The sequence below is a fragment of the Idiotropiscis lumnitzeri genome, chromosome 14 (genome assembly GCF_059441095.1).
Source record: "Idiotropiscis lumnitzeri isolate Australia: NSW breed Sydney's pygmy pipehorse chromosome 14, RoL_Ilum_1.0, whole genome shotgun sequence".
NCBI lineage: Eukaryota > Metazoa > Chordata > Actinopteri > Syngnathiformes > Syngnathidae > Idiotropiscis > Idiotropiscis lumnitzeri.
This window is the reverse complement of record NC_142404.1, coordinates 545,860-562,443: the sequence shown is the minus strand read 5'-3', so window position 1 is coordinate 562,443 and position 16,584 is coordinate 545,860. Positions and strand designations below refer to the sequence as shown.

The window sequence follows — 16,584 nt, the reverse complement described above, 5'->3', positions numbered from 1 at the left end:
AATGACAGCTGTGTTTCAAAACCACAGCGGGCTGCAGGAAGATGGTGATGTGGATGGGGCATTTCAACAGCAGTTGAAGAATGCTTTACATGCAGGATCAAGAGAGGAATTTCATAAGTGGGTAAATAAACATTACATTTGCCTGCCAACAGGTACCCTGGAGGAGTATGTAAATCACGCCCTCCATGCTGAGAAGATAGAAAATAAAAAGAAACAGAGGTCTATAGACACTTTTTATCAAAATAAAGGTCAGAATGTCTTTTATCAGGGTGGAAGAGGCTGAGACAAGGACGCCTTCCCACCGGAGATGATATTTTTTACAGTTGTGGCAGATCAGGACACTTTGCCAGAAACTGCCGTCAACCACACAGGAAGACCACACTAAAAGAAGACCAGATAGCAAGAAATTGCCTTGAGGAGAAGCAGCCTTCAGCATGACTAAGATAGAAAGATTAAAGAACAGATGAGTTTTTAAATGAAGAGGTTCTCCTAAATTTACAAAAGATATTGGCTTTTGATTAAATGATTGAGCTGAAATAACCGTATTGGTAATGGGACACCAATTACCCTTTTTATGTGACATTGGTGCAGATAGGATTGCTTATAATAAATCAATTTCAAATGATAGGGCAAGTGAGAAAGGGGCCATAGTCAGATTTGCAAGGGGAAAAATGGAACAGAGTAACAGAATTAGAACCTGTGTGGTTGAGGGACCCAGAAGGACACTGAGTTGGTTGCATGAATTGAAATTAGTTTTATTTTTACAGAATAATGAGAGCCCAAGTTGTGGGGATGTGATTAATTTACAGAAAAAGTTTAGTGATGAGATAATTTATATTTACATGATTCAATAGACAAGATATATCATTTTGATGATGGTTTTTACTTAATTGTATACTTGCGTCTCCTTCAGAAAGGGAGAAGTAGGTGTTATGAAATTTTAACAATTGGATGAAGCTTCTGAAAGTGAACATGAGGAATTTTTGCAAAAACATAGGTGTTTCTTGATTTTTTAAATTTTGATTCGAGACATTGGTAGGTTTGAGTGGTTGTGGAAAAACTACAGTGAATTTGGAAATTAGGAGCAGACTGTGGAGAGGCTCCTGTGAGGAGGAGGATAGAAATTAGATTTTGCTTTTTGGTGAATTGAAGAAATAAATATTTTAGATTTCATATTCCAGTTGATCATGTTTATATTAAAGTAGGCCAGAGATGCAATGAAATGCAGAAATATAAATGATACAGGAAAAATTTGGCAAGGGCTATAATTTTCATTAAAGCAGAGAAGAAATTAGAAATTGCAAATAACATTGATGTGTACTTGTCCACTTTGAAGTAGAATTAACATGTTCATTTTGTGATAAGAAATTTGTGATTATGTGAAAAAGGAAAAAGAGAATTACAGGCTTTTCAAATAAAACAACCTAATTTAAATTGGCCAACTTGTAAAATGGAAAAGAAGATTCTAAATTATGCACAAAAAGCTTGAACGTGTTGAGCAGAAGGAAGGAAAAGAGAAAACATTTAAAAAAAAGAAGGAAGCAGAGAGTCTTGTGATAAACAATTACTTTTCAGGACGAAGAGAGAAGCAACAGAAGATCACATGGCGAAAGAAAAAAACTAACATAAAAAGTGTGTGTAGAAGGACTTCTACATCAACATGCGTTTTGCTTATTAGGCCGTGATACACTGACAATTGGACTTTAATATCAGAATCAATAAGCAAGGGCGAATTTAAACAAGAGTCAAAACTTTAAAAGGACGCATTGTCAGTGATAAGCGGGAAGAAAAATAGTAATAAATCTTTGCCAGACCACTGTTGTGTAAACACCTTCCTTGGCACTTTCATGACCTCCATTAAGTCCCTGACCTTTCATAGATAAAGTTGGAGCCCAAAGTCTCTCAGGGCTGTAATTTATGCGGCAGAGAAAGAGCCCAACAGGCTTAGGGTGAGTTTAAAACAATAGTATCATGGCCATAAAATGGGTTGTGTATGTTGGAACTTGTGGAGATACACTGCAAGATTGTATTTACAAAGCATCTTAATGCACTACCAAATTATTATTATAAGCCATTTGGGCAAACAGTGACTGCAAAAAATGGCTTCATGGACTTGTGTTGCTGCAGAAACACAGGAAAGTGAATCCATTTGCATAATAGTCACAACAATTTGGATTTCGTGGCAGAGAACCATTTAAGAGTGTGATCAAGAGCTTTCACTGCTGCTTTAAGGAATGAAAAAATGACATTCCATCACACGACATTCACATTGCACGGCGATTTAATTGTAACATTACATTAATAAGGTGCGGTGCATTTAAGCCCAGCGCCATTCTTTTTCCACGCACCATTTAGAAGGCGCCACACGACTGTGGAGCCGTCCAAATTTTCACCAAACCCATGACTTGACTTTTTGACATATTTTCCTCCCGACTGGAGGAGTTAAGACGTGTAGGACTTGAAGACCAGGTGCACCTTCCAGACTGATAAGAAAGTGTCTGAGAACCAAGGTTGTAGGAAGAAATCACGCTGACTTTTATGCGATGGGAGTATTAGTAGTGCGATACCAACAGATAACTTGTAAAAGAGAGAAATTGTTAGGATAAGCAGGAAGAGCGTAGGCGGTTGTGAGCTAATTAAAATTTGGAGTTTCCCATCTTGTATGAGCTGTATGGTTACAATGTGAACTCACAGTCAAGATAAGATGTTCTTGTGTTCTGTTGATTTTGGGCGAACGGGTGCTTTAAAAATCACAAAAGATAAAAGTAAAATTGTGCATAAAGCACGTCTAAATAAGTATTTGTAAATAAAAAAAAATTTTCTGGACAGAAAATGACACGATTACGATTGAATAAAGGCTGGAGCCAAGCCATAACCCCAGAGTCAACAAAGCACAAGAGGTTTAATGAAAGCACACACACACACACACACGCACACACACGCACACACACAGTAAATCAACTTGACAAGTTGATCTCAGGCCAGGGAAAAAGGCACCACTAATTGAACATGCACATTGGGTGGACAATGATGCAAACATTGAGTGAGACACGAGCAGACGTCGTGCCTCAACAGGGAGGAGATATCATATGGAATTGTTCCCACATACAGACTTTTCAACAAAAATTTTTTTTGGACACTGTTATTTGTTTGGGTTGCAATATTGTTTGACTATGATTGATATGTTTTCAAAATGGATCAAGTTGTTTCCAACAACACATGCTGATGCTAAAAACGATTGGGAAAAGTGTTGTGTAATCAAATTATCCTGACATTTGGAATTTCAAGAAGTGATTTGAAGTGAAAATGATGCATTTTGTGAATGATGCTGTAACAAGTGAGACAGTTGTTAAAAAATGGACTCAAAGCGTCACTGTGCATACAGTCTGCAGGACTTGTGGAACGCACTAATGGAAAAAAAAAAAAAAAAGGAGACAATGGCCAGAATGTGTTTCAATCACAGCAATGAGGACAATGCCAGCCGAAGGAAGGACACTATCCCCTATAGACTCTCAGGTTCATCAGAACCACCAACAAAAAACATGTTTGACCGAAAAAGATGCAAAAGACGCAAATACTGGTCAAGTGTGTTCTGATTTACAGAAATCACGTCCGTGTGGGAGACCAACTCTTCTTCAAGGTGTTGAAACGACTCCGTTGGGGGGAAGTGAATGCTGAGATGGCCCTCGCCAGATGATGGCGGTGACCCCGACGCTGCAAAGGTCGCGGGGCGTGGCAGCTGGATCCACCAGTTGCAGTACAAGCTTCACCGGTTTCCAGCTAAAGGCCTAGCAACGCGAATCCCTCCCCGAGTCACAATCTCGGACCACACGCACATCAGAACCACACCACCAGCCACAGATACGAATGTTGAAGCCACAGAATAAAAAGATTAGATATGGTTTGGAAATTAATGACGTACATAAAGAAATTTGAACCTTGATTGAAGAACATAATTGCATTTAAAGTTTTAAAAATGAAACAATTATTGATGTTATGACCACTATGAAGAATTTGAAAGACACAATATATATCGGGATAATTATGGTTTTCATTTTTTGTTATGTGTAGTCTGTTTTTGTTGCATTATTTTTATGACAAAAATGATGATTAATTGCATGTTTGTTGCCCAAAAGTAACATTACAATCTGATTGATGTTGAGTATGACAAACTCGAACTGGACAATGACGAACTCGAACTGGACACTGAAACGTAAAATGAATATGGACTTGTCGCCCAAGCCCCACACACGAAGATCCGGGAGGTAAAGACGGCTGTCTCCTCCTACAGCGAGGCAAGGGGCCTGCATCGAGTCCCCCAGAGACAAGCTCTGCGTGGAGACAGTTTTGTTATTTTTCACTAGGCACATTGAAATGTATTTTTATATGTTTTATTCCCTGATGACTCATCTTAAAGCCGTATGGACATGATTTAAATCCGACAAACAGGGGGGAAATGTGAGAGTATGTAAATAGTTTGTGTATTTTTAATCATGTTTTTTATACACTATTTGTATCAATGATAATTACACACACAATCACAGACACGCACATCATTGCTTCAGCACACATGCGCACACCCACACGCTTGTTTTAAGTTTCACTTTCCATAGGTTTCGTTTTTCTCTGAATAAAGTCCAGAGGGATGGGCGAAGGAGTCAGTGAGAGTGCGGGAGAGTGAACTGGCAAGACGTCTACTTCACTTCCTGGCTTCTCCTCCCATCGCGATGGAGAAAAGACAAAACCTTCCCTGGTTATTCCTCTGGTTCTCTGCATTTAATTCAGTCTAATGAAGGCGTCAGGACCTTTTAAACCTGACAATTTCCTATCCAAGCTGCGATAGCAGATAGGGGCTTGATGGAGCATTTGATTAAAGTAGGGAACCCATGGTTGACCCACACGCTTCGGGTCTGGCAGAGAGTGATGAGTTTTTGTGGGACTCACGAGATGCTGAAGATATTTAGATGGTTAGCTTACGATTCTGACTTTCCCCTGATAAACTTGACCCTAGCTTTTTTTTTTTTTTTTTTTTTTTACAATATTTTTATTACTTTTTCACACATTATACACATGACAACAACAACAGAAAATAAACAAAAAAGTAAATAAATAAAATAAAACACGCAGCTTCAGACTATGTTATAGCACAGTGGGTGGTTGAGCACCCCACTGGCCCACAAAATTTTGTAAAGGTTTCCACATTTCCTCAAACTCCTCTGCTCTCCCTCTCATGACATACGTCAGTTTTTCCATTGCCATATTGTTTGTCAGTTCTTTTATCCAGTGATCCAGTGAAGGTGCGTCCGTTTTTTTCCAGTATAATGCAATGAGTCTCCTGGCCTGTAGCAATCCAAAGTCAATCAAAGTAGTTATGTTTGTGCAAGCCACAAAGTCTTTGGGGTAGATGCCCAGCACAAAAAGTTTCACAACATGAGGTATGTTAATTCCAACTATAGTTGACAATGTCTGTCCTACTCCTCTCCAATATTTTTGCAATTTCGGACATTCCCAAACGCAATGGAAGAGGGAACCCCGTCCCTCTACACATTTAATACAGGTGTCTGGTATAACAGGAGACCATGAGTTCAGTTTTACAGGTGTAATGTATGTTCTCATCAGCCATTTATACTGTAATAGTCTCATTCTAGTATTAACAGTTTGTTTCTGGGCTTTAAGGCATGCCCTATGCCATTCTTCCTCTGTTACAGCCTCCTCAAAATCAGAATTCCATGCCTGTAATCTATCAATAGAGGATTCATCATCATGGGTTACCAAAAGGTTGTAATACACAGAAATTAAACCTTTATCATCACTGTGTGAAAGTGTCAGACGTTCCAAATTTGAAAGGGGAGGTTCTATGTTGATCGTTTTGTATTTTGCAGATATGAAATGTATGAGTTGCAGATATTTAAAGAAATGCTTTTTATGAATTTGCTATTTATGTACAAGTTCTTCAAATGTAAGCAATATACCGTTATTATATAAATCACCCACACTTCCACTACCCTTTTCTGTCCATATCCTAAAACCCCCATCTGCCCTGCCAGGCACAAAATTTAAGTTACCCCTCAAAGGGGTAAAACGTGAAATTAGAGGAGTGTCTTTAATATGATGATGTGCTTTATACCAGATATCAATAGAGTTTTTCACAAACGGGTTTTTAGTCTCCTTTTTTAGGGTTTTATGGTTTGCTGAGTATAAGTAGAGCTTTAGGGGAAGTGACACTGAGGCTTGTTCGATAGACAGCCATGATGGATTCATCTCATTTGTAAAATAAAACACCATAGATCGCAATTGCGCAGCCCAATAATACCATTTTAAATTCTGAAACCGTTGTCCTCCTCGTTCATATGGGAGGTAGAGTAGTCGCAATCTCAACCGGGGTTTTTTACTACTCCAAATGAATGTGCTAAAGGTGTTGTTAATCTTATTAAAGAATGCATTTGACAATTGCAGTGGAATTGACTGAAATAAATATAAAAACTTTGGTAGTATATTCATTTTTATCAAATTAATCCGTCCAATTATTGATATAGGCAAAGTCATCCAACGATCCAGCGTTTCCTTCATCTCTGCAATCAAAGGGTCATAGTTGGAAGGGACCACTGTTTTAATTGAAGGTGTTATTTGCACCCAGAGGTAAAGAAATCCTTCTTTTGCGTTAATAAAAGGTGTTTTTACGGTTGGGTTTGTCCTTTCTTCCTTGTTTAGAAATAGTATTGATGATTTTGAGTAATTGATATCATAACCAGATAATTTTCCAAATATGTCTATATAGCTAATAAGACTTGGGACGCTATTGTGTAAGTTTGTTAAAAAAAGAATGACATCATCAGCATATAATGATATTTTATGTTCCTGCCCCCCTAAATTAATCCCTTCTATACTCGTATGCGTTCTAACCGTCATCGCAAAGGGCTCTATGGCAAGAATGAACAACATAGGTGATAGAGGGCATCCTTGTCTAGTAGATCGTTCTAGAGTGATTGGCTTTGAAGCAATGTTATTTGTTAATATACTAGCCATCGGGCCAGTATATAGCAGTTTTACCCATCTGAGAAAGTTAGCACCAAGTCCATATCTCGGCAGTAAACTAAATAGATATGGCCATTCTATTCTATCAAAGGCCTGTCTGGCATCTAGTGACAGCAATGCCATATCCTTAGTATTGTACTTTTCATGTATAATATTCAAGACTCGTCGTATATTATGAAATCCCTGACGCTTCTGTACAAAACCATTTTGATCATGATGTACCAGATATGGTATGTGTTTTTCCAACCTCTTAGCCAATAATTTGCACAATATTTTAGTATCACAGTTCATTAAACTTATTGGTCTAAAAGATGAACATTCCATTGGGGGCTTTCCCGGTTTCAAAATGAGTGTTATAATCGCCAGACGTAAGGAGGGCGGGAGTATCCCACTTTGAAGTGAGCCATTATACATGTTCAATAAAGGGGTAAGTAACTTTTCTTTAAAAGTTTTATAAAATTCAATGGGCAGTCCATCATTTCCACCAGTTTTGCCACTTTTTGTACTTTGAATGGCTTCAGAAATTTCTTCAATTTCTAAATCGCTATCAAGTTCTTTTTTAAATTCATCTGGTAATATTTTAAACTGATACTGATCCAGGAATTCATTTTGATCTTCTGGTGTTTTTGACATGTCGGATTTATACAGAGATTGGTAATATTCTCTAAAGGTATCATTAATTTCCAATGGATCCATAGATATATTTCCCAATGAGGTTGTAATGCTCTTGATAGCTCTGTCGGTATGTCTTTTTTTAACTTGCCAAGATAACAACTTACCCGCTTTCTCGCCTTGATCATAATCGGCCCTTCTCAACCACAAAAGACTATTAGCTACTCTATCAGACGACAATTTATTATATTCAGCTCTGAGAAGGAGCAGGTCTCTTTCTTGTGTAGGATCATCATTTGTATTAAGATTAGTTTCCAGCTCTTTAATGTGTTTTTCTAAACCATCCATCACTATTCTTTTTTGTCTCAACTTAAAACTCGTATAGCTGATAATTTCTCCTCTGATATAGGCTTTAAATGCCTCCCATCGTATACCAGCCGAAGTTTCATGATTATTCAGTTCAAAATAGGCATCAATCTTACTTCCTACATGTTTGACAAAATCAGCATTTTGCAACCAGGTCGCCCGCAGATGCCAATTCGGTAGATTATGAAAACAATTCTCAATGTGCACAGTTAATGAGATAGCGGCATGGTCACTAAGTAAAATACTATCATACCAGCAATCTTTAATGTTGGATATAAGACCCAGAGAAACAAGAAAATAATCAATGCGGGAACGGGACTTAAATGCGGCTGAATGACACGAGTATTCTTTTTTACCAGGATTCCGTTCCCTCCATATATCCACCAAGTTTTAATCATCCATGTACTGTTTAATTAATTTCCTAGTTTGAGTCTTAGTGGTGTCAAGGCCTGTAGAGCGATCAATTGTGGGGTTCAAAGTGCAGTTAAAGTCTCCCCCAATGATAGAACTTCCAGGTAGTGTAGATACAGTCAGAAAAAAATCTTCAAAGAATTTAGGGTTATCCTCATTAGGGCCATATAAGCATGCCAAGTTCAATTTAAGAGAAAGTACTTTGCCCTGAACAATTACATATCTACCTCCCCGGTCTGATATTGTTTTTTCCAGTTGAAAAGGTATATCCTTATGGATCAAAATAATAACCCCTCTTGCATAATTGTTATATGACGCATGTAACACCTGTCCAGGCCATCGATTACTAATAAATTTAATGTCTGAGGGTGTCAAATGGGATTCTTGAAAAAATACTATATTAGATTTAATATGCTTCACCCTATTCATGATTTGTTTTAATTTGCTTTTTCGTCGCAATCCTCTAACGTTCCAGCTTGTCACCAATATATTTCTAACGCTGGGTAGATTTCTTTTTTCCATACATAGTGTTTGCAATAATATAGAGAACACTTTACATACATTGTATTCTTATCAAGTGAAGTAGCCTGACACACATACACACAAAATAACACACGTACAAAACAATAAAGACACAAATTTAACATTTAAAGCCCCACCCTTATTCAAAACTAAACTATGGGGGTGACACTGATCCACCATAAGGAGGAGCAGCTCGAGCTATGGTAGCCTGACCCTGGAGTTCCAAAAAAAAGATTCAAAAGAAATGTGTCACGCAACCCTGCATATTATAGCATTAAATATACTATTAACCCAAAGATATTAATAGACAATAAATATATAGATTAAACAAAAATTGGAACCATTTTCAAGTAATATGCATTGTTATTATATGTTATATGTTATTGTGTGTCATCACATCCATTTTCACGATGGAACTCCTCTGCAGCTTTCGGTGACGAGAAAAAAGAATTTTTCCTCTGTGGAGGACTCTTATCCTACAAGGGTTGCATGTGAATCCATGAAATGTACCCTTCTCAACGAAGACTTTTTTTATGTCATTGAAGTCGTACCGTTGTCTCATGGTTTCCGCCGAGAGGTCCTCTGTGAGAAAAAGCCTGTCACCGTTGTGAGCGATGTCACACCGTTTGGCTGTACGAAACACCAGTTCCTGATCTTGATACCATACGAATCGAATGATAATCGGCCGGTTCCGACCCGGTCGAGGGGGGGCCAGGGTCCGGTTGGCTCTCTCCAGCATGAACGTTTGATTAGGCTCCAGCTTTAGCCAGCATGGGAGCATCTCCCGTATAAATTCCATCAATGAATGACTTCCCTCTGCGCCCTCTGGAAGTCCAATCAGCCGTAAATTATTTCGTCTGCTGCGATTTTCCAGATCATCTGTCTTTGATACGAGAAAAGAAATGCGTTTCATAGCTTGAGATAAGTCGATCTTGCTTTTTTCCAGCTGCTCTTCTGCTGACATAATCCGGTTTTCAGCTTCCTCCATTCGAGTGGCATTAGCGGCCACGTTTTTCTTGACTTCCGTCACATTGCTTTCCAAAGCAACTACTGAGGTGGTCATTTTCTCCAGACGTTCGTTCATGTTGTCAAGCTTGGATCCAAATCCTCCGAATTCAGCGCGGACTTCAGTCCGAAGTGATTTTAGCTCCACAAGCACCGTCGCTAGTTCCGACATATCGGCGTCAGCCTCGTCGTTTTGTTCGTTCGGAGCGGCGCTTTTTAACTTCTGAAGGGCGCGTTTTCGGGTAAATATTTCACAGTCTTTAACTGGGTTGACTTTAGACATGTTTGTCCGGTGATGTAAAAAGTATATATTGGGTCACCAAGTATTTTCTTGCAGGGTTGTACAGAGACAGAGAGGCTAAGCAGCCATTTTGGATCGCGGCTCCGCCCCGACCCTAGCTTTAAATTGTGGGACAAAGACGGCCTCACGTTTTTTTCACTTACTCACAAGGACGCTATCCACGGCTTTGAAGCCTTGCGGAACAGATACGGTATAGCCCAGAGCGATTTTCACAGTATTTGCAACTACCATCATATATTCCGCATGAATGTAAGAGGACCAATTTCTCAGCCAGCAAATCTGGCTTTTCCCAAATTTTAAAAACAACGAAGTCTGTGATTCCCACAAAAACTATTTCCAAATTGTACATGGCTTTACGCCTTGCCACCCCTGATGACACTTTGTACGTCAAACAAAAATGGGAGAGGGAGTCTGGACTGAGGATCTCAGAGGAGGCGTGGGGCGACATCTGGTCCTTCCAATGCTCCTCAACCAGCTCTATGGACTGGAGGGAACATTGCTGGAAGAATATCATCAGATACTTTAGGACCCCATATCAGGAAAAATACAAGGGTGTGGACAGACCATGTTGGAGAGACTGTGGCTCGACAATTGCCAACCACTACCATGTCTTTTGGGACTGTCCTAAGGTAAAGGCTTTCTGGAAGGGTGTCCAGACGTCCTTGAGTGTTTTATTTATTGAGCAAATTCCTCTGAGGTTTGATGTCTTGTACCTTGGTCATGTTACTACTCTGGAACAAAGAGAAATGAGGTTGTTGCAAATGCTCCTGGTAGCCGGTAAGAAGACGATAACAAGACGATGGAAGAGCCCAATTCAGCCTACATTAGAGGATTGGTACGGGATAATTTTGGAAATATTTAAAATGGAGAAGTTGACTTATCAAATTAAGATTTCAGAAGGACAAATTCTACCAAATTTGGCGCAAATGGATAACTTTCATTTCTCCGAAGAGAGCTGATTTTATTTGATGTAATACACTATGGGCTTAACGTTCCTAACTCTGCTATACCTTGAATGTGTTTAATTTTTGTTTTCCTTGTTTTCTACGTTTGTTTATAAGACAGCAGCGACGGTGGCTGACGGAATGGTATCAGCATGCCAGATGAAGAGGTTCAGGCACAGGAACCAGGTGAATAATCCTTTGCGCTGTTTTGACCGTCCTCTGGAGCCTCACTCTGTCCGCCTCAGTGCAGCCGCTGTACCAGCTGGAGACACAGTACGTCAGCAGGCTCTCGATGGACGAGTGGTAGAAGGCCAGCAGCAGCTTCCTGTCCAAGTTGAATTTCCTGAGGACTCTCAGGAAGTGCAGACGCTGGTGGACCTTCTTTACCACTGCTGTGGTTGTGTGTGTCGATCCTGTGCCACAGTTGGTGTTAATAAGACCGTGCAAACATAAATGAAAATAAAGAGCACTGGGAGAGCCGTTAGCCGCTGCGTCCATGCGCGCCGCCATCTTGGCAAAAAAAAAAAAAAAAAGTGACGAGACAGCTTACAGAGAGGAGGTCCAGAGACTAACGGCTTGCTGTGAGGAAAACAGACTACAGCTCAACATTGCAAAAACAAAGGAGATCGTCATCGACTTCAGGAGGAACAGGACTGTGCCACCCCTCCTCTACATCAAAGGCGTGTGTGTGGAGAGGGTCCACACATTCAAGTTCCTGGGAGTACAGATCTCCGATGACCTCTCCTGGACACACAACACCACAGCAGTGTTAAAGAATGTTCACCCGCGTATATACTTCCTGAGGGTCCTCAGGAAATTCAACCTGGACAGGAAGCTGCTGCTGGCCTTCAACCACTCGTACAGTGAGAGCCTGCTGACCTACTGTGTCAACACCTGGTACAGAGGCTGCACTGAGGTAGACCGAGTGAGGCTCCAGAGGACGGTAAAAACGGCTCAGAGGATTATTAGCTGCCCTCTCCCCTCCCTGTCGGACGTCTACACCACCCAGTGCCTCAGCAGAGCTCTCAATATCGTCAAAGACAATACTCACCCGAACTCACACCTGTTGGACCTGTTGCCCTCTGGCAGGCGCTACAGGTGCATCAAATCAAAGACTAATAGACTGAAAAACAGTTTCATTCCGAGCGCCATCACCATTCTGAACTCTCACACACACACACGACCACCCTTACCTTGCAGAACAGCGACGTAATGTGTTTTATTTATCCAATTTCGTCTTATATTCCATCACATTATTCTCTTATCTAATTTATATATTTGATTAAATTATTGTTGTATTGCACTGGAGAGGGGAGCTCTCTAATCTCGTTGCACACTGTACAATGACAATAAAGGGATTTCTGATTCTGATTCTGAAGCTGCTGCCTCCGCTACCCGACCTCGGATGAGTGGCAGAAAATGGATGGATGGATGGATCTATGGATAAAAGATGTCATAGGTGACAACTGGTTTGAGATGTAAACAATGTGTGAGCTGACGCACCTGAACTGTGTTCTGTCGTGGGAAGGTTAGGAAGCCTGTATTTTGAGATTGGATGAAATGGTACCGGGGTGTCGATTACGCAATATGTGAAGCTACCGGCCGGTAGTCATTGAGGCGTGATGGATTAGTGATTTTGGGTATTGGAATGATGAATGTGGATTTGAAGCAGGTCGGTACCACAGCACAAGCCAAGGACAGATTGAATATGTCCGTCAGCACTCTTGCCAGTTCCCCTGAGCACGCTCGGAGAACACGTCCTGGGATGCCATCAGGGCCCGCAGCCTTGTGGACTGTAATTCTGCTCAATGCCATTTTTACATCAGTAGGGTATAGAGTCAGTGGTTGGTGGCCTGAGGTTACCTCTGATTTGGTTACAGTTGTTGGGTTCCCCCTTTCAAAACGGGCGTAAAAGTTGTTAAGCCTGTTAAGAAAGGTGACATCAGAGGAGGGAGGGGAGGGGTTGTTGGTCCTGTAGTCAGTGATGATCTGTAGTCGCTGCCACAAACGTCGGTGGTTGGAGCCTGCGAAGTCTCCTTCTACCTCCCTTTGTAGTGGAGTTCGGCTTTTTTGATGCCCCTCTTCAGCTCAGCCCTGGCTGTACTGTAGCCCTGTGTATCTTCTGACCTGAAGGCAGTGTTGCGAGCCTTCAGCAGCAGACGGACATCCAAGGCTTCTGGTTGGGGTACAGAGTGATCCGTTTCTGAGTGGTGACAGTGTCAATGGTCGTGGAGATGTAGTCCAGTGCAGATGAGGCATACTGGTCCAAGTCTGTGTGGCTGAACATATTCCAGTCAGTGTTTAGAAACCGGTCCTGAAGCACAGCATCTGTCCCATCTGGGACACACACACTGAATAAGTGGTGAGTACCGAGGTATGAGGAACAGGGAAAGATGGTCAGATTGTCCAATGTTGTGGAGGGGTGTTGCTTTGTATGCTCCAGCCAGATTGGAATAAACATGGTCCAAAATATTGTTCCCTCTGGTGTGACAGGAAACATGTTGGTGGAATCTGGGGAGGACTGTCTTCAAGTTGGACTGATTGAAGTCACCAGCAACAATAAAAGCCGCCTCAGGGTGTTTGGTTTGGTATTTTTCTAATGGCTATATAAACTTCTTCCATAGCTAGCCTAGCATTAGCATCCGGGGGATATACACTGCCGCCGTTAGCATGATAGAGGTGAGTTCTCTGAGGAGATAATAAGGTCTATATTTGACCATTAAAAACTCCACATTAGATGAGCATTGAGTCTCGGTTGTGGCAGAGTCAGAGCACCAAGCTTTGTTGATATTAATGCACAAACCTCCACCTCTGGTCTTGCCAGATTCGTCTGCTATCCTGTCGGATCGATGTGTATGATGTCCTGCTAACTCATTAGCATTGTATGGGCAGCTGTTATTCAGCCAGGTTTCGGTGAAAATCATAACATTTGCATCCATGATCCGTCTGTTGTTGGTGATAGAGAGCCGTATTTCATCCATTTTGTTGGTCAGCGAACGAACATTGGCGAGGTAAATGCTGGGGAAGGGCAGCCGATGTGGTGTTAGCTTTAGCTTCGCTCGCAGCGCACCGCGCCTACCCCACTTTTGTTTGCGTTCTCGGTGCCGCCTGCGTGCTCTTCCGCCCGGTCGGGAAGAGTGAGAAACCTCCAATGTTCTGGCGATCTCTGGGATGAGTGGGAGATCGACAATAATGCGGTCGCAATTTTGATTCTAAATGTCCAGAAGCTCCTGTTTGCTGTAAAACAGCAACGCAGTATATTTCTGGACGAATAATCTGGTCAGGACTAGATAGAGAAACGCTAAATACCATAGAGACGCTGAGCCTTGTGTTGTGTACGCGCCGCCATAGCAGAAGTAAAAAAAAGATGTAATTTTATTCTCCTCTACTTATCACAGGTCTTTGTTCTGGAGAAACTCAAAAGTCTAGACAAATTTATTTTGATAGCCCTGACTCACAGCAACTTCTCAGAGGGCTTGACATGCCCACAATTGACAAATATTAACGACTTCCCCTGATCTTAAATCCCTGGAGGGCAACTTAAAAAAAAACAAAAAAAAAAAAACAAAAAAACAAGAAAACCTAAGCTGCTCATCCCAAACACAGCACAACACAGGTATGTTTGTACTGATCTATTGTACATTATTGTACATTACTTAAATGTAAAGTGATTTTAGAAAATAAAATGATTGTCATATTTGAATGGATTGTGAGTCATAGACAAGCCTGTCTCAGCCCTTTGTGGCGTCACATAAATTTCGACTCACTGATCCTGCGTCTGCCTTTTCTCTACCAAAAGACAAAAGACAGGCGCCCAAACACGTACAACATGGACCGACTCCGAAACCAGGGTGGCAACCATGCAGGACTTTTCCTCCTTCTTGTGTAAGTGGGCGAGAAGAACTTTGTCAGGAAGCATTGCCCATAATTTAACATATCTTTCTCAGCTTCTGTCCTCAACACCTCCTTTATTTTTCGTGTTAGAACGTTCTTCACGTTGCCTGCGGCTCCACTTGCTGCATTTGTCAAGTCATGGAAGAGATGGAAGCTCAGTCACCCCAGTTCAAGCACTCAATGAGACCATTTTATTCATTGAAAGGAAAAGGTAAACATATCTTTCTTTTAAAATTCAGTAAATGTTGTAATTTTAGTATGCTCCACTTTGAACAGGTTCTTTCTTCTGAAGAAAGAGTAGTTTATCCCAGAATGGAGGTAGCAGGCAGAGATGGGTACCAAATTTTGTCGGATCGTCCTCCATCCGCATCCTGGGCACCCGTCCCTCCATGCTTATTCCTAAAAATGATTGTCCTCCCTCCATCTCCTTATAAAGGGCTTCTCTCCTTACTTTTCACCAATCCATCCTCTGCCCCCCCTCAAAAAAAATGGGGAGCGAGGATAACAGAGTGGGAGAGTCTTAGAGGCGCCAAAACACGTACATCAAGTAACGCTGACTGCAAAACCAGGGTGGCAACCGTGCAGGACTTCACTTCTTTCTTGTGTAAGTGCGGTCAGGTTTAAATGCCCTGACACCCTTTGGGAGAGCTTACTGAAATAACTTACTAAAGGTAACAGCCGAAATAAAAAGGTGGCTGAATGCCCAGGAGAAACCAGACATGGTGTTCGTTTTTACCGGCAGCGGCAGGGAGAGAGGCCACAGCAGACAGGCGACTTGCTCAGTTCAGCTCCACGCACCCTCTGATTTCTCGTCCCGCCGCTTCCTCTTTTAGTAGAGCTTGACTCCAGTAAACAGGTAATTAACTGACAATGAAAGACTGTTTAGACTAAACTAATCACCAGAAGACAGGAGAGTAACTGACAATGAAGGACTGTTTAGACTAAACTAATCACCAGAAGACAGGAGATTAACTGACAATGAAGGTCTGTTTAGACTAAACTAATCACCAGAAGACAGGAGAGTACTAAAACAAAAATGTGAGTGTGTGTGTGCGCGTGTGCAATCATTAATGATACAAGTAGTGTATAAAAACATGACTAGAAATACACAAACTGATTTCATAAAGTTACTTGAAGTTAATGTGATCTTCAGCCTATCTCACAGTGCCCACAAAGACCTTTGTCAGGAAACATGGTGCACAACTAAAAATTTCATTCTCAGCATTTGTCCTCACCACTTCCTTTATTTATTTATTTATTTTCGTAGACATTCTTCACGTTGCCTGTGGGTCCACCTGCTCCATTTGTCCAGACAAAGAAGGTGGAAGCTCACTCACTCTGATAGAAGCACTCGATGAGACGTGGCCATGCTAGCCTGATGAAGGAAGGACTTGCTGACACGTTTAGAAAGACCATGGCAACATGTTTTCCTAAGGATCATGTCAAGTCTGTTTTCTGTTCTCTTCAGACCATTCTATTTCTTTAGAGGAAAAA

General features: G+C 41.2%; 1 protein-coding gene across 1 annotated transcript in view; it reads left to right on the top strand.

Annotated features, from left to right (window-relative positions):
* wdr4 (WD repeat domain 4) overlaps positions 1–15,933 on the top strand; it is a 111,625-nt gene extending 95,692 nt beyond the window's left edge. Inside the window, exons 12-15 of the mRNA XM_088315642.1 lie at positions 14,996–15,081; positions 15,181–15,301; positions 15,599–15,694; positions 15,833–15,933. Of these exons, the coding sequence (XP_088171768.1) occupies positions 14,996–15,081; positions 15,181–15,301; positions 15,599–15,694; positions 15,833–15,933 (404 nt within the window). The remainder of the gene's footprint in view (positions 1–14,995; positions 15,082–15,180; positions 15,302–15,598; positions 15,695–15,832) is intronic.
* Positions 15,934–16,584: the final 651 nt, after the last annotated feature.